This window comes from Haplochromis burtoni, unplaced genomic scaffold (assembly GCF_018398535.1).
Source record: "Haplochromis burtoni strain Fernald_Lab_line unplaced genomic scaffold, NCSU_Asbu1 Contig_60, whole genome shotgun sequence".
Lineage (NCBI taxonomy): Eukaryota > Metazoa > Chordata > Actinopteri > Cichliformes > Cichlidae > Haplochromis > Haplochromis burtoni.
In genome coordinates, this window is record NW_024582421.1 from 2,017,898 (window position 1) to 2,040,067 (window position 22,170).

General features: G+C 40.5%; 2 protein-coding genes across 2 annotated transcripts; both read left to right on the forward strand.

The window, feature by feature from the left end:
- The first annotated feature begins 3,633 nt into the window (after positions 1 to 3,633).
- On the forward strand, positions 3,634 to 9,729 carry actr5 (actin related protein 5). Its single transcript, XM_005941139.3, has 9 exons — positions 3,634 to 4,117; positions 4,310 to 4,548; positions 4,663 to 4,832; positions 5,080 to 5,297; positions 5,841 to 6,005; positions 6,416 to 6,520; positions 6,748 to 6,887; positions 7,098 to 7,230; positions 8,325 to 9,729. Exons 1-9 carry the CDS (start codon positions 3,734 to 3,736, stop codon positions 8,643 to 8,645), a joined length of 1,875 nt encoding a protein of 624 aa, XP_005941201.1. The 5' UTR covers positions 3,634 to 3,733; the 3' UTR covers positions 8,646 to 9,729.
- Positions 9,730 to 16,214: 6,485 nt separating this feature from the next.
- On the forward strand, positions 16,215 to 20,747 carry ndufa4l2a (NDUFA4 mitochondrial complex associated like 2a). Its single transcript, XM_005941140.3, has 4 exons — positions 16,215 to 16,383; positions 19,711 to 19,796; positions 20,499 to 20,559; positions 20,659 to 20,747. The coding sequence occupies exons 1-4, from the start codon at positions 16,339 to 16,341 to the stop codon at positions 20,713 to 20,715; spliced, it is 249 nt and encodes an 82-aa protein (XP_005941202.1). The 5' UTR covers positions 16,215 to 16,338; the 3' UTR covers positions 20,716 to 20,747.
- The last annotated feature ends 1,423 nt before the right edge of the window (positions 20,748 to 22,170 follow it).

Below are 22,170 nucleotides of genomic sequence, written 5' to 3' on the forward strand. Positions count from 1 at the left end.
AAAAAAAAAATAGAGTCATGACAATAAAAGAATATGACTTTAAGGACTTAACAACATTACTTCAGTTATACTGCACCAACATCTCTTACACATTAGCACTAAGGGAACACTGAATGACCTGGTGGTTTTCCACCAGGTCTCTCAGCAGAATTACGCAACATTTTAGCCACACTATTGCCCCGATCAAATCAGTGAGCTGGGATTTTTTATTCTAAACATGAACTACTGTTACAGCAACAGACATGGACTACTGGTGCCCCACACAACAACTCAATGTCCACTATGTGAAGGAGGCAAACACATGCTTGCTCCTCTCGTTAACTGAGATAAACTGCTGGCATACTTGTTTTACGTCTATACTGTCCAGTCTCTCCTGGTGGACATGGCATACAGCAGCATTGTTTAATCTCATTCGAGTCATTGTTAACTTTAGCCATGTTTTTAGTCTTCTGAGAGCACTGAAGCTTCTTTAGCTTCAGTGCTCTCAGTCTCAGTACATGCGTTTTATCCTCAGATTAAAATTATTATTATGTGCTTGATGTGCCTCACCTTTGGCCCTGGCTCTTCCCCTCTGACTGCACTAGGACATACTGCCACCTGATAAAATAACACATTGATTCACCTGACAAATAGGACAAACATGACAATAAGAATAAAATGTGTAGCTGCTTCAGTGTTTCTGTCAATTTGTGCAGATCTTGACTCATCAGTAATGTTTGTAGGGTGAGTGCATTTTTAAAACAATTTGTGCAAACTGCACTACAAGGTGGAATATTTGACTACCTCATGATATTTTGTCTCAAAAATATGAATATGTCAGTACCACTAGGAGGAAATTATTGTGTCACCAACATTTTAACATTAGACATATAATTTTAACAGCCTCTGTAAACTAATATCCTGGCTTGCTCGAGGCTGCCGTTTTCCCAGACAGTTTCAATCAAAATTAGAAATGAGACTGAGAGAACTAATAGTGCTGCATGTTGTGCAGTTAGTTTCCAAAACACGTTATTCATGGTTACATACAATTTTAGACTGATGTGGGCCAGACCCTAACATAGCCTGTAACGTTATTATGACGGACACGTTTTATGAGTGAACTTGACTTTAAGTGACTTACAGGTTTCTTTGAAAATAACTTTCTTATACCCAGGTTCTTCCTTTTTGCTGCCATCCTCCTCTCTTCCTCCAGGTTCTCACAGCGCAGGCTTGGCGCTGCTAAAACTAGACAGAGCTCCCTGAAAGGCACAGCCAATCACATTGGCCATATTTGTCACATGCGGTAGGACTCCAGTGGAGGACGTAATTTAACTCTTTCTGCACCGCTGGGTGAATGAGACGTTGACAGATCGTTTTTTTCTTTCTGTCGGGCTTGTTTTTCTTTACTCGAAGAGATCAAATTATTGGTGGGGACAATTCAATAATCGCCGGATATTGGTGGGGACATATCCCTTCCGTCCATGCCAAATCTACGCCCTTGCCCATTTCTCATTCCCAGCTGGAAATTAGGGATGGGACATAACAAATACAGCTTTACATATGCGGATTATTATCAATGATGAGGTCAAAAAGACTCTCCGCTCAGGGAGCATCGGTTACATTAGAAGACAGGACGTTTTGGAAGATGATGAAACGTTTCAGAACATGATCCCTTTTGGCTTTATTGGACAGGACAGTGCTGACAGGAGACAGGAGGGTGGGGAGAGAGCAAACGCGGGATGACATACAAGAAATGGCTTAATAGATCTAATAGTAACAGAAGAGAAGACCTGTAGAGTGTGTGGACCCAAGAGGGATTGGAGGACACAGTAGACATAATGTTACAAATGCAACACAGAGAGCAAAAGTGTGCAGTCTAAACCCGAAAACGTTAGCAGAACTTAAAAAATAATGCAAAAGATTGCCTCAGTTGCATTCGGTACTGCTAAATTTAAAAGCTTAAGTAGATTCGTTCAGTTCAACAGCATTTTCTTGGCCTTCACCAAAAACGTACTGCACTATTATATTCAAGAAATATTAAAATAATTCTCTCAAAAAGAATATAAAATGCTAAAGACATGATATGTACTTTTGAACATCTCAGTTGCAGATTTGATTAATCAAACTGTAAACTGTTAAAACTGTAAAATTCTAAATTGTACATATACCACTGTCCTGGTTCTGTTGTTGTTAACGTTTATATTCCAAACAATGACTATCAGAAATTTCTTGTAGTCCAGTTATTGCAACAAAAAATGATATAAAACAACAGCCCAAAACAAAACTAGACACTGTGCTCTGATACAGTTATCCAGACTCTTGAGTTTCTAAGTTAGGGAACAGTTTACCAGCTCCAGACTTCTGTACTCTAAATGAATACAGTGTTATTCAGTCCTTTGCTAATAACTGAAGTAGCAGATGTAGAGCATAGATCACTCTAAATACTACCAAGAAGTTCATCAGCAGTTCTTGCGAGGTCACTTTAAAGGATTTCAAAAAGGAAGGAAGGAAGTCACATGATAGGGTGAGGCAAGGTCTCACCCGAAACCTCTGCTGATAATGATCCACACCCCTTTTCACACCTTGGCTCATGTCATGAGGCACATGGTCAATAGTGGGTCAATGACCATCTTAAGGGACAACTCCCACCAGGGCTTAAATACCTGGGAATCTCCATTATTTGTTCTTAGAGCTGAAGAAGCTGTTTGGATGAGAGGTGAAAATTCTTCAAGAAACTCAAAGAAGTCCAGTTTCTTTCCAAGCTCCTTAGATTACTGTGACCTGGAACTGAGAACCTACACAGATGTGATGGGTCTTGGTGTTTACCATACAGCTCTCTGAAACTCTATACGGGGTCTTTTTTGTAGATAAAATAACTGCATTTCAAAAATAAACTGGTGATCAGGAATTAAAAATAATTTAAATGTTTTAATTGTATTTTGTTTAAATTAGCTAGACCAGCCATTTTCAAAGTTAAGAGTGCTGTGGCCCACTTAGATTCAGAAAATCCCCTGGGGCTCACCCAATCTTAAATCTTCACTCTAAAAAGAAATACAAGAAAACGTGATGAATTTACTTGAACATTTTATTCAAAATATATAACTAATATAGGGTTTTGGCTATAAATTGCTCATACTACCCAGTCATATACACAGTTTTAAGGCTAAAGTGTGACCCACCTGCCACTGGGACACGAACTTCGAAACAAGAGCAGTAAATAAGATGGTAAATGGTAAATGGCCTGTATTTGTATAGCGCTTTTCTAGTCCCTAAGGACCCCAAAGCGCTTTACACAAACTGTCATCCACCCATTCACACACACATTCACACACTGGTGATGGCAAGCTACATTGTAGCCACAGCCACCCTGTGAGTAAAGAGTAATATCGCAAACTAACCACGGCCTATTCTCCGATTTAATTAACTTTGTATATAAATACAATGGATAGATGGAATGTAACTGTACATAAATGGGGCCCACCTGCAGTACCTTGCTAGCCCACCAGGGGGGTCGTCTCATATTTAGGGAATCACTTAGCTGGAATATTAGTCTTATGCTTATGCTTTTCTCCATTCGGATTTGTCATGTATAGTGTGCGTGTGTGTTTTAATCAATGTTTGTTTCCAGTTCCTATTGCTAAAATCACACACATCAAGGTTATATGATAAAAGTGATTTAAAAATCTGTCAGGAACTGTAAATCTGCGACACCGAGCCTCCAGTCGGCTGTATTTTGCAGTTACACATTTTCAAAATGGCTTCCAAAGAAGGACCGGTGTGTCAGATTTTCTCGTTCCAGGACTGGAAAGCCTCCCCTGATCCAATTCTTGAGCTCCCCGTACAGTATCTGACCCATACACCCTCTCCTATAGTGATAGATAACGGCTCCTTCCAGACCCGGGCCGGCTGGGCGGCTCCGGGGGCCGAGCTCGACCCTCCGCGGCTCCTGTTCAAGTCTGTGGCGGCGCGAAGCAGAGGCGCTGCCCGCAGTGAGACCCAGATCGGTAACGACATCCCCAATTTGGAGCCGCTGCGGTGGCTGCTGAAGAGCCAGTTTGACCGAAACGTGGTGGTCAACTTTGAAATCCAAGAGCTCATCTTCGACTATGTGTTTACACACCTGGGCATCACGTCAGAGGTGAGCGGAAGTTAAATCAGTCATTTGTAAGTGAAACGTTGGTCGGTTTGAAGGTTTTGTATCTGGAGTTCAGGATTAATTGAACAACTTAACTCCCGGGATATTTTCTGCTAGCTGTTTATAGTCATGTAAGTCACGTGGACACCCAGACAATACATCAACACCACTTTATTATTATTATTATTTTTGCAGGGTAGTGTGGATCACCCCATTGTGCTGACAGAGGCGCCCTGCAACCCACTGCACTGCCGCCAGATGATGTCAGAGCTGCTTTTTGAGTGCTACAGCGTCCCATACGTCTCCTATGGTGTGGATTCCTTGTACAGTTTCTACCACAATAACAATCAAAGGAAGCTCCAGTCACCACACACGGGAATCATTCTGTCCTCAGGTTACCACTGCTCACACATCCTGCCGGTTATTAATGGCAGGTGAGGATCAACATGCACAAACGAATGATTTATATACAGCTTTTACCGTTTGCTCTGTTTTCCTGATTTTTATCACACACCATAGTTTTAGTTCTTATCTGGTTTTTGTTCGAGGTTGGATGCTGTGAATTGTAAGCGCGTGAATGTGGCTGGGAGCCAGGCAGCGTCCTACCTGCAGCGCCTCCTGCAGCTGAAATACCCAGGTCACCTTGCTGCCATCACACTCAGCCGCATGGAGGAGCTGCTGCATGAGCACAGCTACACTGCTGTGGATTATCATGAAGGTACAAATATATCCATGGACATGTAACTACGCATTTGTTTTTTTTATGGGACAGCAATTAAATGCTTTAGATTTATGATAGCTGAAGAATATTTTAGTAACATCAGTAAATTGCACACAGTGAGTTCCTCCTCAGAACTACTAGAGAAACAGATGACTGTGAGGAGTGAGGAGTCAGCACAGAGGTGCATGCATGTGCTCTCTCCTCCCCTTGACTTTGCATTTCCTCTATGCTGTGTTTTCCGCAGAGCTGGAAAAGTGGCGCAGCCCAGAGTTTTATGAGCGGGAAGTTCACCGTATGCAGCTTCCGTTTTCGAGTAAGGTGCCGGGTGGCTGTGTGAGTGTAGAGGAGCGGCAAGAGAGACGAGCTCAGCAACTTCGACGACTTCAAGAGATTAATGCTCGTCGCCGAGAGGAGAAGCTGCAGCAGGACCAAGAGAGGCTGGACCGACTCTTAGCAGTACAGGCAAGGACCTTATTGGACCTTTTAAAGTTCACAAGCACAAGAGTTGTCTCTCTGATGGCGGATTCCTGTCTTATCAGTCAGCCTGTTTGTTTCTCTCATCTTTTTCCATTTTTTTAAACGCCTACCTTTCTATATTTCAATGGAACTGTCATCAGGAGGTTTGGATCTTGTTTTTAGGCCGGTACATGCATGCATACTTATAGTAGTTGTAACGGTAGTGCAGTGTTGACAAACAACATGATTTCTAACATAGCACCTGATTGGCAGATAAAATTTAATTCCATTGCACTTCCACTGGGATTGCGGGTCATTTGCAACACTATGGGTGACCAAGCAAGAGCGAAAGAGAGTCGCAGAAAAGAAATGCATAATTTAGATGTTGGCAGTTACACTGCGAGTCAAAGACGATTGATTGATTGTTCCAGCTGAGGACGGAAGACAAGATGGAAATTGGCACTCAGTAATAAACACATAAAACAGTATTTCACCTACTGATCATAGAGTAATGTGTGTGTGTGTGTGTGTGTGTGTGTGTGTGTGCAGGAGCTGCTGGAGGACGGCCTGCTGGATCAGTTTCACAAGAGTCTGGTGGAGCTTAACATGGATTCAGCCGAGGAGCTGCAGTCGTACATCAACAAATTGCAGCTCGCTGTAGAGCAGGGTAGACAGAAGCTGCTGCACAGTGATGGAGCAGAGGGAAAGGCGGAGGTAGGTGTTCTGCCATCAAGTTTAAAAAATAGAATTCGGTTGTACTGACTTGTTTTTGCATGTGCTGTGCCCACATTTCCAGGCTCTGTGTCTGAATCAGTATTTGGATAAACAAATCTGCAACTGCTTTTTGGTAGAAAACAGTTAATAGAAGAATGCTGAGCATATGACAGTGTTAGCACTGTATCTATAATGAGATGGTTATCTAAATAATAAGAGCTCAAGTTGTCAAATTACAGTGAAAATGACTACAGAGCACAAGTGAAATTGAAATGATCCAATAATTAATTAGGTGTAAATGTCATTATCACAACTGTGCTGCGAGGCTCTACAGCATCTATGCTTGATTGCTGCGGTGGATGTAGTGCTCCTGACACAAAGCCTTAGGCTGTTCTGTGGCTCTCTGTCAGGTGTCAGAGCTGGAACAGCCGATGGACGAGACAGATGGAGTGGCACTGATGGATTCTGACTTCCCCGAGGACTCGCTGCCAGAAAAACCTGCTAATGTGGTTCAGGTAATGGCACAGGATACCTGAATGTCTCAGAGACATGTAGAGCCTCATTAATGCTGTGCAGGGAAATACCTGCTGCGGTCATGTGTGGCAAAATGTGTAGAAAAACTTCCAGTAGTTTTTGAGCATAACTTTGCTATTGCAACATTTGAAACATGTAGTGGTGTCAGTACTGTCATAACTTCACGTTAATGAAGGAGAACTTTTTTTCCCTGCTCCTCCTCCTCCAGCCCGTGTTTAACATGGCGGAGTACCACCAGCTCTTTGTGGGGACGGAGCGTCTGCGGTGTCCAGAGATTTTGTTCCAGCCTTCGCTGACTGGAGAGGAGCAGATGGGACTGATGGAGACTCTGCAATATGTTTTGGCCAGGTAATGATGGGATGTAACGGTTGTACACAAAAGCACGAATATGCAGAGAAGTTGTATAAACACATAACCTCATCCTGATGAAGTTATTACAAGGAGCCAGAAAATGCTATGTTATATAAACATTCTTTTATTATTATTTTTTTATTAGTTTTTTACTGATGGTATTTATTTTTTTGTTAATGTGAACTTTGATGCTTTAATCACAAATAGGTACACTCCAGAGCAGCAGGAGGCGCTAGTGAGCAATGTATTTCTGACCGGAGGGAACATGCAGTATCCTGGGATGAAAGAGAGGGTAGAGCGAGAACTGCTGGCCATGAGACCCTTCCAGTCACAATTCAAGGTACAGCCTGTGCTCTCCTAAAACGCTGTTATGTTTACTTTGTCAAAAAATCTGAAATCTTTCTTTGATAAGGACAAAAAAATCTAATATAGTTCAAACAGTAACCACAAAAAACAGAAAACAAGAGCTTTCAGGTGGACGTAAAACCCTGGACTTTAAGCTTTTGTGTTTTCTCTGGAAAAAATCTTGAACATAGTAACGGAACGCAAAACGCCACAAAAAGGTTGTATCGTCTCTTTAAAGCACAGGTGTCGAACTCCAGGCCTCGAGGGCCGGTGTCCTGCAGGCTTTAGATGTTTCCTTGATCCAACACAGCTGATTTAAATAGCTAAATTACCTCCTCAATATGTCTTGAAGTTCTCCAGAGGCCTGCTAATGAACTAATCACTTGATTCAGGTGTGTTGACCCAGGGTGATATCTAAAACCTGCAGGAGACCGGCCCTCGAGGCCTGGAGTTCAACACTCCTGCTTTAAAGTCATCAGCTCAAATATTTTTCTAAAGTTCAACATGGGATGTGACATAAATATAAATGATCTAATACACTCACCATACACTTTGTTAGGTACACCTGTTCAACTGCTTGTTAGTGCAAATATCTAATCAGCCAATCACATGGCAGCTACTCGGTGCATGCAGGCACTGAAGTTCAAACCTAGAATTAGAATGGAGAAAAAAAGTTTAAGTGATTTTGAAGATTGTCCCACCTAGCAATCACTAGAGTTTACAGAGAATAGTCTGAAACATAAAAAATATCCAGTGAACGCCCTCCACAGCCGACAAATCATGTCATTATGGACCAAAATGTCCTGAGGAATGTTTCCAGCACTTGGTTGAAGAATTAAGGCAGCTCTAAAGGGAAAAACGAATCCAACCCAGTACTAGCAAGGTGTACCTAATAAAGTGTCCAGTGAGTAGCCAGCCATGTAAATAGTGCATATAGTTAGATTTGAAGCAACAGAGCTTGTTTCAAAATAAAGAAGTGAGTTATGGGAACCGTTATGGGATAAATGACTCCAGCTAAACTTTCCGGTCCTTTCAGATGTTTTGATTAGTGTTGAGATCATCTGAAGGTAACCTAAAACTTCTTTATAGGTGACCATGGCGTCTTGTCCGGCCTTGGATGCCTGGCATGGAGCACGAGGCTGGGCGTTGGAGCACCCTCCTGGAGCAGTGTCGGAGGGATGGATCAGCAGACAGGACTACGAGGAGAAAGGAGGCGAGTATCTGAGCGAGCACTGCGCCTCCAACGCTTTCGTTCCCATGAAGATCGCTAAACCCGCTCGCCCTGCTGAGCCACCCGTTACAATGCAAGCATCTACAGAAGGTCCTGCTGCCATCACCATGGTTACGACAGATCCGACCCCCTCCTTCTCTACTAGTGCTGTTGCTGATGTTACCATGGTTACCACGTGAAGCAAAGCTCTCTGATATCCCCCCCGACGTGTCCGAAGTTCAGGAATGATTTCAGGATGAAGTGAAGGGTTTCACTTTGTCCTCTTTCGTTCAGCTCGACTCGGATCGTGCTTTTTCAACAAACGCCAGAAAGCTGCTGTCACTCCTGCTGAACGCTTTGGTCTTTGAATTCCAGGCGCTGGGAAAAAAACCCTAAAATGAGCTTGAGAGAGACGGGAAATGCATAACTGTAAGTGAATCAGGAGTATTGTACACTGCTGTTCTTGGTGAAATCACAAGAGTTCATATTGAACAGGGATCAAATGAATGTTGTTAAAGGCCAAGAGTATTTTTTTGTATTATTGTGTAAATATAATTTTATTTTGTATGTCTGTGTTTTTAAAAAACAAAACAAAAACATTTCCCCTCTTGGAGACCGTTGTCTGTCTTTTGATTGTCAAAGAAATCTGATATTTCGTGTCTTCTGTCCCTTCTTCTTCTCTCCTTTCTTTTCCTGTTTTCTAGTTAAATGTTCAGTTTGCTGAATGCTCACACACATTCCCTCAAACACCTCTAGTGCTATTTATACATGCAGCTAGCCTTTGTTTTCACTAAAGTTAGGGAAAAGAAACTTTCTTTCATGCCAGCTTTAATTCTTTGTCCTGTAGGTTTTTATCAGAGGAATCCTTTTTGAGCTCTAAGTCACAGATTACAGAAAATCTGACCAGTAATTTGACCCTGGAACATGTAATTACTGTTGTGGGTGTTAAAGTGATTAGAGAGCTTGAGACCACATAACATTCTTATTTTGAACTAATGCCCTCAGGAAGACTTCACAGGGCGCCTTTAGGTAGGCAAAAGGTGCATAAGGGATCATTTGTGCCAAAAGCAATTAGCATACTGAGTTATAAGACTCTGTGATGTATTTGTACTGAAGTTTTATGTATGCATTTGTGTGACTGTGGGCTGAGTGCTGCCAGTATTTTTTTTAATGAATTGATTTATGACTTGGTGACTCACACACAATTTTCTGCTAATGTGGAGAATAAAGTTATTCTGTTCTAAATGCCACCAGAACAATGTAATAAAATATTTTTGGGTAAAAGTAGATGGGCGCTTTAAATGTAAAAATAAATAAATAAATAAAATTGTGTGCTGCAGTATATCGTTCTACCACTAGATGGCACAAATGAACACAAAATCTTACTCTGGCTTCACTATTATTCAGTTACAAGCAGTATTTAGTGTTTTGTACTAATAGTTTATGTAAGTCGACTTATCAGCCAGACTGAAGGAGACATTCTTACCACAGTTTTAGCATTCTTCCTTTAATGCTAAAACTGATTGGACTTTATTCTCATGGAGTCGTTGGACAGCAGGTGAATCTGGTCTGCTGTTGACAGAGTATACATCTATACCTCCACACTCATCTGAAAATTTTGAATCTTGTCTGACACACCGTGAGTTGCCTTGGAGGGTGTGTGCATTGCATTGTTTCTCAGTCCTCTGAAGTCTAATAGCATCATGTGGCGTTAAACTGTGCTCAAGGTTCAGAACGTTCTGCTTTTCCCAAAACAACTGTGTGGCGACCCCACTCATAAAATAGCCCCCGGTTTCCACAGCAGGGCTGCACTTGGCTAATCGGAGCCAACACAGGCCAGTTACTGCAGGTTAATTGGCTCAAATGTAACTAGAGGGATTAAAGGGCAAAAACAAGGCAATCTTTTATGTGTGAAAATTAGTAACCAGGATTTATTTCAATGGCTACGCTGCAGTCCAGCCAGGCTTTCCTAATGATTTTGAGGGGAAAAAACCCAGTAGATGTTCTCTACCTTCTCCTTACCATTCAGTGCACAGCATTCACAGCAGGTGAATAATGTCTGACTAAGTTGAGATTCTAAAAAATGCAAAAAACTCTTTAATCCTAACCGTTTTCTGAGGTCAGGATCTCCAGTGGCCTTATTCTTCTCGCTGCTGTGATGCAGTTATTGTACACCCTACACACAGCTGTGATGCACAAGTCAAGCACTGCTGCTGATACTGTAGGTACACCATGCAGATCTTGTGTATTCTTAAACAAGCCTGCTCTGTCTTGCACCCTGTTTGTGCCACCAGGTTGGCCAGTGTCCAATTAGGAGGATTTATTTGTGAGCTCCAGTGTTGTAGGTCAGCAGGAACGCCAGGCAGCTCAGAGCACATGTCACAGTCCTGTTGTAAAGGGGAGGAAAAAATAATGACCTGGAGTTGGAGCTGTGACAGATGCCCAAAAGGTATTATTTTTCTTAATGGATGGCCAATATCAGTTATGTTATTGCTTCTGTGTAAAACTTGTTGTATTGCAGACAGATCCTCAGCGAAATTATCCACTTCCCTGCCAGTTCAAAGTTCAAAGAGGTCTTCATGGTTGCGATATATGTAATAGCCTGTCAGCAGAGTGTCTTGTTGGCATAGTTACGGATGATGTAAACCGGGTAACAGTGAGTCTGGGATGCTTTCTTGCTCCTCCATTTCTCCTCCTGCCTTCTCTCTCGTCAGTCATGGCGTTTTTTTTAAACTGTAAACACACATGCAAACATGAAGGTGACTCCAGCTTTAAACCTGCTGATTTAGAGACACGTAATGACTGAAATCATTAAATGAATCTAAAAATATGGGATCTGATGGATTATTGTAAATAGAAGTTTCACATAATCATTACATGTTCATGTACTTCTTTATCATTTTAAAGTCCAACTACATTTAAATAGGGCTTGTTTTTTTTTGCCTGCAAATGTCACTTCAGTATCTCATCCCCTTCCCGGAGCTCACCGTGCCAGCTGCTGTCAGTCTGACTCTGACATGCTGCTCCAGTGGCTGTCTTGAATAAGACTTCCCCTCCATTAATTCAAGCTCCTATAAGCACCCACAGTTACGGTTTACAATTAAAATTCACTTTGGTTTTCTGCAGAAACCTTTTAAAATTCAGTTAACATTGCAAAAGGTGATTTAAATGAGCCTAAAAGGGTAAAAAAAGAAGTGAAATTATGGTTCCAACATGATGATCTAACCCTGGTTTTCTGGCTGATAGTTCAGAGGCTTCCCACAGATGCATGATTAGATGTCACCTGGGCAGTTTGGAGTCACAGTCTACAACCTGATTTTTGCCGTGTTCCTTGATCCTTTCTTGAGCACTTCCTGCAGTGTAACAGGATTCCCTAGTGGATCCCCGTCTGCTTGATCTGCAAGTTTAGATGGTGTGTGTCAAAAATATAAATGCAAAGACTCAAGGTTTCCCTGCAGACGATTGCACTATAAGAAAGTGACCTGTCTGCGCTTATAATCTGTGGGTATGACTCATATTTTTGCTAAATAAACATTTAATGTGGTCAATCAAAGTAAAAACACATTGACATCATGAATTTAAATCCATTACTCCATTAAAAATTCTATTATGTACCACCGTCTCGAGTTTCCTGACTCCCAGAATGGGACTTTAATGATTCATCTTCAACGGACATGTTGGCTGCCGTCCAACCAGAGAAGCTTTATGTAGATGCTATACAATAACATCAACATTTGGAGCTGACTGACCCTGACACAGCTGGTATTTCCTGCACTGACAGAGAACATGGACAGTCTGTGAGTAGATAAAATTACTGTAAGGATAGTGTACTCAAAATCATTTGGAGTATTTATGCACAAGAACAGAGGCTATTGCAAGCTCATATTCATACTATTGACAAAGGAGCCATATAGTAACCGGCTTCAAAAGCACAAATAAGTAACCTTTAAAGAAGATTCCAGCTGTTTAAGCCACTTCTCTGTTGCCCGTGAATATGTTATTCAAGGAACTGTGTGATGCAAAAGTAGAATTTTTATCTACTTAAAAATCTTAAAGGCTTTTTTTGTTTGAAAATACTATATATTTTTCACAGAGGAAAGTTGGCTGTGCTGCAGGAGCACTTTGAGAAGTTTGTGGATGTTTTAAAACAGTTTTTTGCTCAGTGAAAACCTGTCACTTTTTTCACACCTTTGTAAGTGACTTGAACTGAACTACAAACTTTCCAGAGTCGCCTTTGAAGGCAAAAGTAGGCTATGCTTTTATACTAAAAAAGGTATTTGGAATCTGTCTCCTCATCAGCTGTAAAACGCTCGCTGGGTATATACTGATTATCGTTGTCTTTTGCCTCTCTGACTGCGCAGTCTTGAAGGGAAATATAAACACAGACATAAAAGCTTTATCTCAGTGCGAACACGTAATCTCACATGGATCAGAAAAGAGGTCAGAGACACACTTTTATCCCTCGGGGCTGTACCCTGCATCCTCAGGGTGTGGACGGCCAGAAAACTAGTTCCAGCTGATCCCTATAGCTGTTTATCTTTAAGAAACAGAAATGACAGTTACGGCTATACGTCAGCAACACTCAGCACTTTTACATCAGACAAGCACAACATGTCACAGAGTCACAAATGAAGTGTGAAAACAAAAATAGTGTGAGCCTCACTACTGAAGCAGTTTTTAACAGTTTTGAAAGTTTGCTCATCTGCAGCCATTATGTTTATTTTAACACAATGCCAAAGAGGAAAGGAGTCAACAACAATGTTTAAAAAGCAACTGTTGCTCATCAATCAGGAAAGGGTTTTAAGTCAATTTCCAAACAGTGGGAAGTCTGTCATTCTACAGTGAGAATGCTCAGCATATTCTCCCCAAGGTCAGGCTGTTCAACCCCAAACCAAAACCAACAAACCAACCAACTAACCAACCAACCAACCAACCAACCAATACCAAACAACCCAACCCAACCCTTTAATATCAATCAATCAATCAATCAATCAATCAATCAATCAATCAATCAATCAATCAATCAATCAATCAATCAATCAATCAAACAGACCCAAGAGATACATCTCTGACTCTACAGGGCTCAGTTTGCATTTTAAATATTAAAGTTTGTGACAGCATAATTAGAAAAACACTGAATAAGTGTGGTTTGCTTGGAAGGGTTGTCAGGAGAATGTCTTTACTCTCCAAATCAACTTCTGGAACAATGTCTTAATAATAAACAGCACCATTTTTGTCAAAAACCAAATAACATGTCAGCACAAACACCTCATATCAACAGCCAAGCATGGTGGTGGAGGGGTGATGATTTAGGCTTGTTTTGCAGCCACTGGATCTTGGGTACCTTGCAGTCATTGCACCTCTTATATATTATATACAATATACAATATATATATTGTATATAATATATAAGTATTCTACAGTCAGATGTGAGGCTATCTGTCCAACAGCTAAAGCTAAAGAAGCAATAAAGGTGCTGCAATGATCCAGTCAAAGTCCAGACCTCAACATGACTGAAATGCTGTACCGGGACCTTAAGAGAGATGTGTATAAAAGAATGAGGATATATTTAAAAAACCCAACACAGTCATATTTCTCATTTTTAACCCCCTTTTAGCATTTACAATTTAAAACCCCAAACCTAATTTAGACGCTTTCATTATTATAAAGCTGTTGTTGGAGAGTTTTTCAGATATTAGCCGTCTGGCTTCTCCTAATTATAACTCAACTAAAAGAGATTTGCATTGCGATACTCAAAACACCAAAAAAAAAAAAAAAAAAAAAAAAAAAAAAAATACATTTGATAAACTCTCTTCCAAATCTTGATGTGAGCACATTTATACAGGTTCATTTGTTTTATACAGTCCAAATTCAAGGTTCAAGGTTCAAGGTTCTTTATTTGTCACATGCATTGTTATACAAGTATAACACACAGTGAAATGTAGCCTGACACACTCCTCGACATGTGCAAAAAAAATGTGCAAATCAACTAGCTTATATTTAAATGTTCTTTTTCTATTTTATCTAGGGATTGAGAGTAACGAAGTTTCTATTCTCTGTATGTCCTGTACATGTGGCAGAATTGACAATAAAGTTGACTTTGACTTTTGACTAGCTGGAGAACTGTGCTAGACACTAAAACCATTGAAGTTTTTTCAAAAATTATTTATTCATAATTAATTTATATTCTACAGTTTTTTGTTTGTTAACCACTTAACTTTTGCCCCCGAAAGGAAGACAAGTCCACAGAGTGTGAAAAGATTGATGTTTCCACAGCATCAGCAGCACAGGCACTGAACGCACAGTCTCTTTGAGAGTAGTTCCAGGCACTCATTTGCAATTTGCAAAAGGTCTGACTACCACACACACACACACACACACACACACACACACACACACACACACACACACACACACACACACACACACACAGGAGGGACCATGGCCCTGTCTCACTCTGGGATTCATTACCTTTTGCAGGCACCTTGTCTGAGGCAGATGAAGTCATTATAATGAATCTCTGCTGTTATGAAAAACCTTGTCGGTCTAGCTGTGCAAATGATCCATTTTCATTTGTAAGAAGAAAAAAAGGCTAAAATATTATTTAAAAAATTAAAACGTGTAGACAGAAAATTATTTAAACCTGTTTTAACCACAGCACTCATCATGTCAGCTTTTATTATGCTGCTTTATTATCTAGCACAGACATCTGGGACAACACATCTGTGGAGTTGAAAGTGAGGCCATCGTTTATTAAATTGAGTTGTATTTGTTTTCACTTCTAATTAAATTGAAGTGCAGTGAATCAGAGACACGGGTCCATTAGGCAGACTGGGACTGGGACATATTCTTTTGATGACCAAAGGCAGCGTGCATTTTACGTGAGTGAGCACGTACGTTAGCGGCTCTACTTCTATCATCATCAATCAGTGCAATAACCCTTTAAAACGCAACAGTGTAGCTGATAAGCGTTGTCGCCCTGACCTCTGCTCATTGATGGTTTTACCTTTATTTAATCACAGCAACGGCCATAATGTGAAGGGTACGTGTTACTTCTGGTGTTCAGACTAAACTGGGTTATGTTTGCTTTTTAGATTTTCCTTTTTTTTTAGATGGCTTAAACTGTGTTTCCACATTTCACACACTTGGTGTGCATCTAGCTCTCTGACTGTGCTGAAATAAAGCAAATATGCTGGTTGAGCATCCTTGACTTTGGTTGCCAAGTCAAGCCCAGAGAATCTGCTGCTAAAGAGCACGCAATATGGACACATCGCAAAAGCGCATTTCATTAAGATTGTGTAAATTGTAGTTTAGCAACAATCAAACGAACATTTGGTTAACTTAATTATTCAGGATCAAAACACGCTCACGCAAGAATGATCCTCATTCAGGACTTGGGTCTTCTCTTTGTGGATCTGACAAGGGTCCATATTCCCTAATGGCATTTAAAAGGACACAGCGTTCAAATGGTTTTCCATTTCCTTTAGTCAGCTCCCAAATGACCGACAAGTCTTTAAACACAGTGAGGGAAATGGTAGAGAAAACGCCTCTGAGGTCTGAGACAACCCTACTTCTTTTAATTGAATGGCCTGATAGCATCAAATGTCTCTTTTCTGGATATCAAATAACGGTTTACTGGGGCGAAACTTTTCCGTTTAAATACAAACTATTAACCAGTGTCCAGCACAGTGTAATTACCCAACAAGGGAACAGCAGTGGCTGTAATCAGATGTAAAACAACCTCCTCCTCTCTCTCCTCCTCCTCCCGCCTCTCCCAGCAACAGGTCTAAATCCCGTCTGTGCTCGGCTGTGCAAAGCTTGTGTTTGCTGTGAACAAAGGCCTGAATTCATTTCTTTTCATGTATTGTTCCTGATTTACTGTAAACTGGAGCAATGATGTTTCGGGCAGCAGTCGAGCATGCTAAGAAGCACCCCGGTGTAAGTAATCTTTTAAATTCTCGACCAGTTTTTAGGTGTTTCAAATTTTGATAAGCCATGTCCAGCTTCTTTTAACATGTAACTTACATTTTAATAGAAATCCATCAACTGCTCTGCATTTCTGAAATTTTGCTTAGGATAAGTGTGTTGAAATTATTCAAACATGGTTCACTGAATGAAACAAAACCAAAGCTGCACTAGAAACTCAGTTTGTCACTAGCGAGGTTGGATAAACACTTGAATCCTAGGATGGTTCTTTTTTTTTTCAGCTCGTTAAAATAGTATTAAACCCACAGGTTTATATATATATTGGTTTAGACTATGCTCAAAGAAAATATTGCTCAATGTTAACAATTGCTGCACATAACTGATTTGATTCTAATGCCTGTATTAACGCAAACTTCATGACATCCTATGTATGTATGTAACAGGTAAATGAACTGGTTAAAGCAGCAGGTCTGTTTAGAAGTCTAATTTTGTCTCATCTAATCTTATCTTAGCTCTGTTTCAGTCTGTTAAATTGCTCCAGTTGCTCGTTTCAAAATCAAGCTGAACTGAGAAGCTTAAGACATCAAAAACACATCAGCGACTTCCGCAAACCCCTTAAATCTAAACTGACAAAAATCTAAGCAGTTCACAAATGTTTAGTAAGAAATTTTTAAATTTGAGTTGTCCCTACAGGGCAGGGGATTATTTTTGCAGTTTTTAACCGGCTCTGCTGTCAGAGAGGGGAGTGACAGAGTTTTAACTTCTTCTCACTGGCCTCCCAGGAGAAGGGAAGAGAGAGAGAAGCAGCGGGGAAGAAATCCGTATGAGACTCTACCAGCGCTCCGTGATGTGGTCTATCATCCTGACAGGCAGAGATACTGAGAGACAGACTCTAAGGGAGAGCGGGAGTGAGGGAAGAGCTGCAGGAGGCAAATCCCTGTGAGACTCTACAACTCTCCTTGATCAAGTTACAACAAACAGAAAGAAGGAGAGACTGAAAGGCTGTTAGAGAGAGTCCGAAACTCTGAGCCCCACAGACAGAGAATGAGCCAGATGAATGCATCGTTGGTCAGATGGGAAAGTAGATCGAGAGTCAGGGAGACAGACAGAGAAGAGATGGAACCAGTGATTAAAACCAGAATGAGACAGACAGATAGGTGGTGGCAGCACTAAGACAGAGACAGACTGAGGGTCAGTTATACAGACTGTGTCCAAAAATACGCTTTTCACAAGTGTGTGAATGTCAGAAAATTCTTGTACCCTAAAAAAATGGCACATGGAAATCCAGCATGTAAAGTTCCTTAGAATCAGTGATCACTAACCTCTTAATAAATACCTTTGTGCATCTGTGGCTTTGTAAAAATGAAAAACACTTGCAGCAGTGCTAATGTGGACCAGGAAGACAAGGCACAGTTGCCATATTGGAAATAAATAATATGGCATGCTGCACACTATTTCTTTCAACTATCCAAAAAATAAGCAGGCAAGTGCTTCTTACTTGGCACAAAGATTAACTGTGAAAATTGGTGTTTCGGTGACGGCTCAGGCAGTGTAAAGCTCATTGCATAAAGTCAGTCTCCACGGGGGATGTCAGAGCAGAAAAATCGCTGCTTGCAAAGTAAAGCTTTTCCAGAGGACTTGAAATTAGGTCTAATCAACAGTGGCAGCACATTGTTTTGGTGGAGTGAACCAAAACACATTGTTTCATTGGACCAGATGGAGTTCAGCAGGTTTGGTGCGCCAGCTGTAAAACACGGAGGTGAGGGTGGGTTTATGTAGTACTAAATCACACATTATGAAAATAATAATAAAAAAATACAGAAACTTTTCTTCTTTTACTGTATTTTTTGTGTTGTTTTACACTCAGTGCATCAAATTTGAATTTTATTTACAGCATTAAACTAGAATTAAACAGTTTTATCTTAAACAAATATTTATTTGTTTGTCATTTTATTTACGTCATATAATTTGAAATAACAGGAAAATTCTGTAAAAGCAGCAGCAAAAGTTTTTTTTTTAAAGAAGGGATATTTATTCTCAGAAGTTACTGACAGAGAAGTCAGAAGTACAAAATTTCCCTCTGAGATTTAATTATATAAAACACGCACACACATGCTCCAGATGTGTGTCAGCACGTTCACTGGGATGATGCAGGGTGACGGAGCAACAACAAGCCAAGACTCAATCCCCTGAGCTTCAGTGGGCCAGCTGCTCAGATCACCTCTGTTACAGCAGATATTAAGTATAGACTCAGTTTTAAATCGAGTGTCTGTTTTTGAATAAATGATGCTATTGCTGAAGGCTGACAGCTAATTTAGAAGAAAGTTTCTCACAGCTGAATAAGTTGGCTCACATCGCGCCTCACCTTATCTTAAAAAAAAGATGTGCCGCATCTGTCTTGAAATTCAAGGAATGTGCTTTTTCTTACTGAGACATTCGACTTGCAGACTGTCAGGAGTCACGAGGCTGAAGATGATGCAGTGCTGGAAAGGACTAACAGCTTCCCATCGTGATAATAGTTATTTAACAACCTTTAGCCTTTCTGTTTTTTGTGACCGACAAATCTGGATTTTCTTTTTTATTCTCAGTCATGGAGGTGGGGATTTAACACACTTGGATGTTGTGATGACAAATCTGAAAATGACAGGTTAGCTGAAGTGTAAAATAAATAAATAAATGAATAAGAAGATTTGGCTTCACCAAGAAGAAACATCAAGCGTCACCAGTGAACTTCTATCCCAAAAGAAAGAACAACGCAGCCCACATGTTCCCTAAAAGTAACATACAAAGAGACAAGTTATACTCCCCTTCCTGTTATTGTGCACATGGTAACAATGGATTTTTGTGAATATATTCAGGGTGGTATGAGTTTATCTTGAATAAGGACTGCAGAATGACAAATAAACAAAAATGAAAAATCAGCCGAAATAGAAATAATGCTCCAAACGATCATTTGAAGGGAGTAAATTCCAGCTCTGTTTTTCTAAATCACATAAGACAAACAAACTGCTGCTGGCAGAAAAATATCCAGATTACTTCTCTGTATATCAGCCCTGGATGTGGCAGTCCCTGGGGTCTTCATCTGTCTTCAGGGTGGTCTACGATGCATCTGGCTGAAATGTATTTTATCAGCTTTCCTGAGTTTCCTGAGCTCTTTCTTTTTAAGTCAAACGTCCATTATGTTAAAACAAAACAGCATCCTGGCCTTGCAGCAAAAGGTACAGCTGCCAATACACCATTGAACAGTGTGGTTCAGATTAGCATGTAGGCATAAATGTGTTGTCTTTTATGGTTTAAGTGTAAAATATGTGTAGAAGCCTAATTCTTATTTTTCTGTAGCTCATCCCCCAGTTCTTCTTCATTTGTTTGGGAATGGGCGGAGCATCCTTGTATCTGATCCGGCTGGCCAGAGGACCCCATGTTACGTAAGGACACATACATTTCTGACTTCTGATCACGTGTGAGAACTTTTTAAAAACATCATTTAATTGTTCGTTATCATTACTGTTTTTCAACTGACAAAAAACAACAAGCTAAAAGTCATTATCCCACCATCTTTTAATGAAACGTGTCACAGCTGGGAGACCCTGTGTTTCCTCAGGTTCGCACATCTGTTTAGTTTTGTTTTCACTTTAATTGCATGCAACTTCCAAAGAGCAACCAGTCCCCACCTACCGGATGATCACAGATGGACTCCAAACAGAGAAAGGACTTAGCCGTCCTTCTGTGATAGGCTTGATTTCACCCTGAAATGCACATTTGTTAACATTTATTCAAAGGCGTGCGGAGAGGAGATGAATAAGTGTTTCACATTCTAAGTGGAGGAATTTGTTTCAGGATGCTTTCTGTCACACGGAGTCCTGCCTACTCTTATCCTTTTTGCTTGGACTTTCTCTTCTCCTGCTGTTTCCCAAGCGCTTGATATAAGAAACTCCAACAACAGCAGACATGGCTAAATGCTTTTTACAAGACCTCACGGGATGGAGCACTGTCTTGTTGTTTCTTTAGCTTCTTTCTTATTCTATTTACCAGTTGAACAAAGCGGGGATGAAACAAAAAAGCTCTCAGGAGAGAGCTTGATTAACTTTTCATCAGATTTAATCATTTAATTTTCTCTGTGTCTTCAGCTGGGACAAGACCAACAACCCAGAGCCATGGAATAAACTTGACCCAACTTACCAGTACAAGGTAAGGCAGCACATGAACTCTAATCTGACTGTGTTTTACTGTCGATTGATTGTTAAATCAACGTACACAAACACAGTCTTTTTCTACTTTCCCCCCCAGTTTGTGGCCATCACCACAGACTACAAAAACCTGAAGAAAGAGGGACCTGACTTCTGAATCTCACAAACCAGAGTGTAATTAAAAAACAAGAAAAACCCATAAAGGATGACAGATCCTGATCTTGGGTCAGACTCATCCCCTCTGCCCTTCCTATACTCAAGAAAAAAAAAATTCTTTGGCCTCATAAAAATGAATAATTTTGTGTAAAATGCATCTGAAATAATCATTAAGAAAACATACTTGGTATAAACTGATAAACTGAATGTAAATAAATCAAGAATCCAGAAATAATTACTTGTGTAATAAAATTACATGGAATATTTACATCTAGTCAAGTTACTTATAGTTAGCATTTTGGACATAAATATTATAAATATGCTGCAGACGGGGGAAACAGAGTCCAGATCAGGATGCGCCTTAGTGTCTCTGATTCTGTGTGATGTTTGCAGAGCTGCTGGTGACCTGGTTAATGTGACCGGGATTGTCGGTCAATCAATCCTGAAGGCCCATATGCATGATAGAAAAACAGGCTTATTTCCACATATATGCACAAACTCAGCCTTTATCATATGTCTGGCAACACATTGCTGGCACCGGAGCAATGGTTTTGCATGTTCAGACAATTGTAATCACAAATACAAGCCCATCATATTGGTCTGTTTGAGAAGGTTTCATGGTATTCAAATATTTATATGTAAACACACGAGTAGTATATGAAAATATAGTCAGGGTTGGGTAGATCTGTTTTATGTGTTGGACAGAAATCAACTGAGTTGCCTTTAATAATAAGAAAAAGTCAACTATTCTGTATCTAGAAATGATTGATCATAAAAGTAAAATGAGGAGATGAAGCCTGTAAATGCTTTGTACTGCTTTTTGCTGTGGTTTTCACTTCCTGAAGGTTGTATTTCAAACTTCTGTATACACTCTTCCTCTGTTGCTGATTTTTTTGTTTTCCTCATTATTTGTGCAAGTGAGGAGCTTTAATTGCACCAGCTTTTCATAACATGACACTGGCCTGCTGTGCTGCATCACAGTGAAGGTCATATTAGTGTGACCAGACTGCATGTATTCCTTCATAACTGTCACATGATTGTAGGTTTAGCAGCCACTAAATTCAGCGATGACTGTGTAAGTTATGAAAAAAGATGAGATGCATCAACTTTGCTGAATTCTTCAATAAATAAAGTGTTATTTGTGTTTAGAAGAGCCTTTGTTGTCACTCTGCACTTTCCAGCGCATACACAGGTGACTTTCCTCAAACACCTGCACCGAACGGAGCCAGATACCGATCTTTTTCCACACCTACGCATTCAGTAACTCTGATGGAACCGATCCATCTGTTGGCAATGCAGCTGTCACTCTGCAGCCTGATTAGTGTTTTTACAACTGCATATAATGTGTGTGGTTGCATTTTGTATTTGTGTTTATCCGTGTGTACCAGTGTGTGTGACAGGAGCTCAGCGTCTTTGATGAGTGACAGCCAAGGCAGGACGCTCAACAGTCCTCCCC